A 6792-nucleotide genomic window follows, 5' to 3' on the forward strand; every position below is an offset into this window, starting at 1 on the left:
AATTATAAATAAAAAAATACATATTAATTATGATGTAGTTTTCAATAGTTAATTTGAACTACTAGATTAAAACAAGAACTATAAATTACAATCTTTATTGATAAGTAAAATATTCAATCCCTACTATAATAGCCCCATATAACATAGTTTGACTTTGACATGACGAAAAAAGAATTGAAGATAGAAAATTGCATGATATGGAACAGATTCTCTAACTTGAGAACATTAAAGAATTAATTAGGTAAACATGTATATACATACAATTAAATTTTACATGTGACATAATTCCCTCAAAATTTGAGGCATTTAATGTCGGTATTGTTTTTCAAAATTAACATACATGATGATGATGACATGGTATACAAAATAAAATACTATTTTTCTTACATGTACACTGCTGCGTCCATGTGTGCTGCATGTGAGAAGTAGATATTTATTTTGGCTCTGTGTGATATTTAGTTTGTACTTGTGTGTCTCCTATTTATACTTTTCTATTTACTTTCAGGCAGCTTTTGATTAGAAATAATGAAATAGAATAGAATAGAAAAGAAATAATTTTTATTTCATTCTATTGTTTGGTTGTATTTAAAATTATTGGAATACCATTTCGATAGAATGTTCTTTTTATTATTTTTGTAGAATGACTATTCTATTTTGAAATAGAAAGAAAGATCATTCTAATGTAAGATTTGAAAAAATTTAATAATTTTTTTTATCAATTTTTTTTTATATTTTTTAAATTTTATTCTTTCGTTCCTATTCTAATTCTCATTCCTAATCCTATTCTTATATTTTCATTCCTACCAACCAAATGCCACCTTAATTCTTGTATCTATCTATCTATAAATTTTTATAAGAGAGTACCGCATCAATTTTTATTATAATTTTTTAGTTAATTTTTTTATCTAAAAACACATTTTGAATTTATGTGAATATTTGTTTTAGCTACAATATCTGTAAATTTGAAATTTTTTTAAATAATTAATATACAATGCTACAAATAAGTTTGGAATTTTTTGAATATGTATAATAAAGTTGAATATCAAAAACTTTATTTTTGGTACTATATAAATACAAATTAAAAATTCAACATGAAAACTTGGTTTCTCGACTCAACACATATTACCACTAATCCAGTCTTTTGTAAAATAACAAAACATATAGAGATAAATTTCCATTTAGTAGAGAAAATATGGATTCAAGCTAGAATCATTCGAACCAATTGCACACCTCTAATCAAGACCAAGTATAGCTCATATTATTATTACTAAAGTTTTATTTCTAAATTAATAGTTCAAGTTTCTGAAAGACAATGACAACAAAGCCTTTACCTTCCATCATTGATAAGCATTCAAACTAATATTGTTAGTAAGGTTCTCTTGTAACTAATTTTCTGTTGAAAACAGTTAATACTATTTAGTTCCTAACTGCCTTGTATTCTCCTCATTATAATTAAAGGTCTCTTCTCTAAACCAATTAGCAACTTTTGCAACCCTTAGTGGTACATTCTTTTTCATTGTGTTCAAGATAGTGTTTGTATAGTGCTTGAAGGGGAGTATTAATTGGTATAACTAGTTAGGAATTAGTTATTAATTAGAGTAGCTAGTAAGAGTATTAATCAAGTGGTTAGCTTGATGTGACAATATAAACTGTTTTCGGTTACAACTTTGTTACTTAGTTTAGTTACTAGTTTCCTTCAGTGTATTGTTCTTTCTAATTACACTTCTTTCACTAAAACTCTTTTTTTCTATGAGCTTTTACTAAAACTCTTTGCTCGTGAGCTTTTACTAAAACTCTTTGCTCGTTCTCTCTCTCTCTCTCTCTCTCTCTCTCTCTCTCTCTCTCTCTCTCTCTCTCTCTCTCTCTCTCTCTCTCTCTCTCTCTCTCTCTCTCTCTCTCTCTCTCTCTCTATATATAGATATATATATTTATATAAAAATATGTTGTATGGTGTGTCTTAGTCATTAGGTGTCACTTACTATTTTTGTCCATGTCAGTTAATTAACTAACCGTTAACTAACTATATGTAGTAAACTCGGGTGTAGTCTAATGTTGGTATCCTAAGGTATGTTCTATAAATACCTTAGTTGATTTCGGTTAAGATTGCACTGAGCACTATTATTCTCATTCAATAAAGATCATTCATTTTAGTTATTTTCTCTCTCTCGAGTGTGTGTGTGTGTGTGTGTGTGTGTGTGTGTGTTCTGGTTCATGTGTGTGCAAGTGTCTTTGGTTTCGTGCTGAAGTTGAACAAGATCAACATGCTTTGATCTCCAACAAGTGGTATCAGAGCTTGGAGTCCAAGAATCATAAGATTGTGGTTTCAAGATTCAAAGGAATAGATCCAAGAAGATGGGGAATGCAAAGTTTGATCTTGAGAAGTTTACAGGGAAGAACGATTTCGGTTTATGGAGAGTCAAGATGCGTGCCTTACTGGTTCAACAAGGCTTGCAAGGTGCATTGTTGGGGGAATCGAAATTACTCACTACTCTGCCTGAAAAGGAAAGAACAGAGATACTCGAAAAGGCACACAGTGCCATTATTCTCAGCTTGGGAGATCGAGTACTTAGGGAGGTTTCGAAGGAGACAACAGCTGCTGGAATTTGGCTCAAGTTAGAGAATTTATACATGGTAAAATCTCTGGCAAATCGACTGTTCTTGAAGCAAAAGCTGTATGCTTTTAAGATGATTTCAGGCAAGACTGTTGAAGATCATTTAGATGATTTCAACAAGATAATTCTTGATCTAGAGAATATAGGGATCAAGATAGAGGATGAGGATCAGGCAATAATTGTTCTGAATTCTTTGCCTACAGAGAGCTATGAGCACTTTGTAGATACCATGTTATATGGTAGAGAGTCTTTGACATTAGAGGAGGTTCAAAGTGCATTAATGTCCAAAGAGATGAAAAGAAAATCAGAACAACCAGATGAGACTGCTGGAGATGGATTGCTGGTTCGAGGAAAGTTTCCAAAGAAAGAAAACAAGGATCAGAACAGGTCAAGCAAGGGAAAAGGAAATACTAAGTTTAAAAGAAAGTGCTTTGTGTGCAACAAGACAACACATCTAAGAAAGGACTGTCCAATTCTGAAAGGTTATAATCAGAAAAAGGAAGGAAATGTAGATGTTGTTTCAGACTGTGATGAAAGTGATGGTTATGAGAGTGCAAGTGTCCTTGCAATCTCAAAATCTAAATCTGAGGAGGTCTGGATCATTGATTCTGGATGTTCTTTCCACATCTGTCCAGACAAGAACAATTTTTCTGAGTATAAAGAAATCGACCATGGATCTGTAAGGCTTGGACATAACAGATCATGCAAGATTGTTGGAATTGGGACAGTAAGATTGCAGCTAGATGAAGGGGGTAGTACTGAGTTGAGACAGGTTCGACATGTACCAGAAATTAAGAGAAATTTGATCTCTATGGCTATGCTTGACAGGGATGGATGCACTGTGAAAGTTGACAATGGCGTACTGAAAGTTCAAAGTGGTGAAAGACCTGCTATGAAGGCATTAATTGTGAATGGAATCTATGAGTTGCAAGGAAAGACAGCTAAAGATCAAGCAAATGCATCAACCTCAGGTGATGACAAGACAACCATGACTTGGCATAGGAGACTGGGGCATATCAGTCAAGGTGGTCTCAATGTTCTGAGTAAGAATGGAGCTTTTGGCAAAGACAAAATCAATTCTATGGGACTATGTGAGCAATGTGTACTTGGAAAAGCAACAAAATTGAAGTTTGGGGTTGGAAAGCACACAACTAAGGGCATAGTGGATTACATACATTCAGACTTGTGGGGTCCTCAAGAACACAAACCAGAGGTGGTGCTAGGTATTTCTTAACTTTCATAGATGATTTTTCGAGATTTGTTTGGATACACATATTGAAAAATAAGAATGATGCCTTTGCAAAGTTTAAAGAACTTAGAGTAATGCTGGAAACTCAAACTGAAAGAAAGATTAAGAAATTAAGGACTGACAATGGACTTGAGTTTTGTGCAGATGTGTTTACTGAATACTGTAAGAAAGCAGGTATTGGTAGGCACAAGAGAGTCCCTAGAAACCCTCAACAAAATGGTCCTGCAGAAAGAATGAACAGGACCATTTTGGAAAGAGTAAGATGTATGCTAATCTATTCTGGTTTGCCTAAAAGCTTTTAGGGAGAGGCTGCAAACACAGCTTGTTATTTGATTAATGGATGTCCATCATCTGCAATCAATTTCAAGACACCTATGGAAGCTTGGACAGGACACTTGTCTAGCTATGGTCATCTAAGGATCTTTGGATGTCTAGCTTATGCTCACATATGACAAGACAAACTAGAACCTAGAGCTAGAAAGTGTATCTTCCTTGGATACCCTGAAGGAGTTAAGGGTTACAAACTAATGAGCATTGAGGAAGGCAATCACCAAAAGATGTTCATTAGCAGAGATGTTGTGTTTGATGAAGGAATTTTGTACAAGGATCTGTTCAAAATCCAAAACACCAGAATATTGAAGCAGTCAGATCAGAGACTTCAGTTTGAGGTGGAGCCTATGGAACAAGATCAGATTACAGATTAGGTGGAGGTACAGTTTGATGAGCCTGAGGAACATGAAGATGCAACTGTCTCTGAATCAGATGAACAAGGTTCTGACACTCTGGAATATCAGTTGGTTAGAGATAGAAAGAGAAGAGCCATAAGACCCCCAGACAGATTTGGCTATGCAGATGTGGCGTACTATGCTTTAAGCATTTCTAATATGGATAGTGAGGAACCAATTTCTTATGAAGAAGCAATGGCTTCAGTTGACAAAATAAGATGGTTCAATGCTATGGGAGAAGAGATTGTATCTCTTAAGAAGAATGGAACATGGATAGTAGTGAAGAAACCAGTTGGGCAAAGGGTGATTGGGTGCAAATGGGTTTACAAGCATAAAGAAGGCATACCAGGAGTGGAAGAAGCCAGGTTTAAAGCCAGACTTGTGGCTAGAGGATTTGCTCAAAGGGAGGGACTTGATTACAATGAAATTTTCTCTCCAGTAGTTAAACACACATCAATAAGATTGTTGCTTAGTTTAGTTGCTTCTGAAGATCTCGAGTTGGAGCAGCTAGATGTCAAAACAGCCTTCTTACATGGTGATCTTAAAGAGCAAATATTCATGAAACAGCCAAGAGGCTTTCAAGAAAAGGGCAAGGAGGATCATGTATGTCTTCTCAAAAGGTCTCTTTATGGTCTGAAGCAATCCCCCAGGCAGTGGTACAAAAGGTTCGATGATTTTGTACAAGGAAATGGTTTAAAAAGAAGCTCTTATGACAGCTGTGTGTACATGAAGAAAACACATTCTGTCAGTGTCTATCTACTCCTATATGTGGATGACATGCTTATTGCAAGCAAGAGCATGAGTGAAATAGACAAGGTAAAGAAAACTTTGAACAAGGAATTTGAAATGAAGGACCTCGGTTCAGCAATGGAAAACCAGTTTCTACTCCTTCATCACAACAAATGAAACTCACTAGCTCACAATCTCCATCAACTGAGGAAGAAATCAGTTTAATGGAGAAAATCCCTTACACTAGCATAGTTGGAAGTATTATGTATCTTATGGTCTGTACCAGACCAGATTTATGCTATAGTGTAAGCAGAGTGAGCAAGTTCATGGGAAAACCTGGCCCAGAACATTGGAATGCTACAAAATGGATACTTAGGTATCTCAGGGGTACTATGGATGTTGGTCTCATCTATGGTAAAGGCAGTGAGCATACCAATGTTGTTGGATATGTAGACTCAGATTATGCTGGTGACTTGGATACAAGAAAGTCTCAAACAGGGTATGCATTTCAGCTAAATCAATGCACAATTAGTTGGAAATCTAATCTCCAATCAGTTGTAGCACTGTCCACTACTGAGGCTGAATACATAGCCTGCACAGAAGCTGTAAAAGAGGCTTTGTGGCTCAAGGGTATCACTAGAGAAATGGGAATTGATCAAAGGAGTATACAGGTTATGTGTGATAGCCAAAGTGCTTTGCACTTAAGCAAAAACCAGGTATTCCAAGAGAGGACCAAACACATCGACATAAGGTTACATTTTATCCGAGACATTCTTGCTAGTGACAGGGTTAAGTTGATCAAAGTGTCTACTGATGATAATGCTGCAGATATGTTGACTAAATCGTTGTCTGCAACTAAATTCGACCACTGCTTGAAACTTTTAAACATTGACAGCAAAATGTGTACCTAAGTGACTTGTAATTACAAAGACAAGGTGGAGAATTGTTGTATGGTGTGTCTTAGTCATTAGGTGTCACTTTCTATTTTTGTCCTTGTCAGTTAGTTAACAAATCGTTAACTAACTATATGTAGTAATCTCGGGTGTAGTCTAATGTTTGGATCCTAAGGTATGTTCTATAAATACCTTAGTTCATTTTCTGTTAAGTTTGTACTGAAAACTATTATTCTCATTCAATAAAGATCACTCATTTTAGTTATTTTCTCTTTCTCGAGTGTGTGTGTTCTGGTTTATGTGTGTGCAAGTGTCTTTGGTTTCGTGCTGAAGTTGAACAAGATCAACATGCTTTGATCTCCAACAAAATATATATATAAATTAATGAAATATTAGTTGTGTCACAAACAAGTACTTTACGAACAAACAATGTTATCAAATAATTAAATCAAGTCTAAACTCTTCTGACTTTCAGTAATTAATTAATTATCTAAAGAGTTAGTAAGAGCTTAGAAACCCGAATATTCATACTAATTCTTGTTCATTTTCTTTTGTTGATCTAACATTAGTAGATCAAGTTATCA

The 6792-nt window shown here is 34.9% G+C and overlaps 1 protein-coding gene across 1 annotated transcript; it reads left to right on the forward strand.

The window, feature by feature from the left end:
* Window positions 1-5488: 5488 nt before the first annotated feature.
* On the forward strand, window positions 5489-6226 carry LOC133038136 (secreted RxLR effector protein 161-like). The gene has a single exon (XM_061116193.1). The coding sequence runs from the start codon at window positions 5489-5491 to the stop codon at window positions 6224-6226; it is 738 nt and encodes a 245-aa protein (XP_060972176.1).
* Window positions 6227-6792: the final 566 nt, after the last annotated feature.

The sequence above is a fragment of the Cannabis sativa genome, chromosome 5 (genome assembly GCF_029168945.1).
Source record: "Cannabis sativa cultivar Pink pepper isolate KNU-18-1 chromosome 5, ASM2916894v1, whole genome shotgun sequence".
Classification (NCBI taxonomy): Eukaryota; Viridiplantae; Streptophyta; class Magnoliopsida; order Rosales; family Cannabaceae; genus Cannabis; species Cannabis sativa.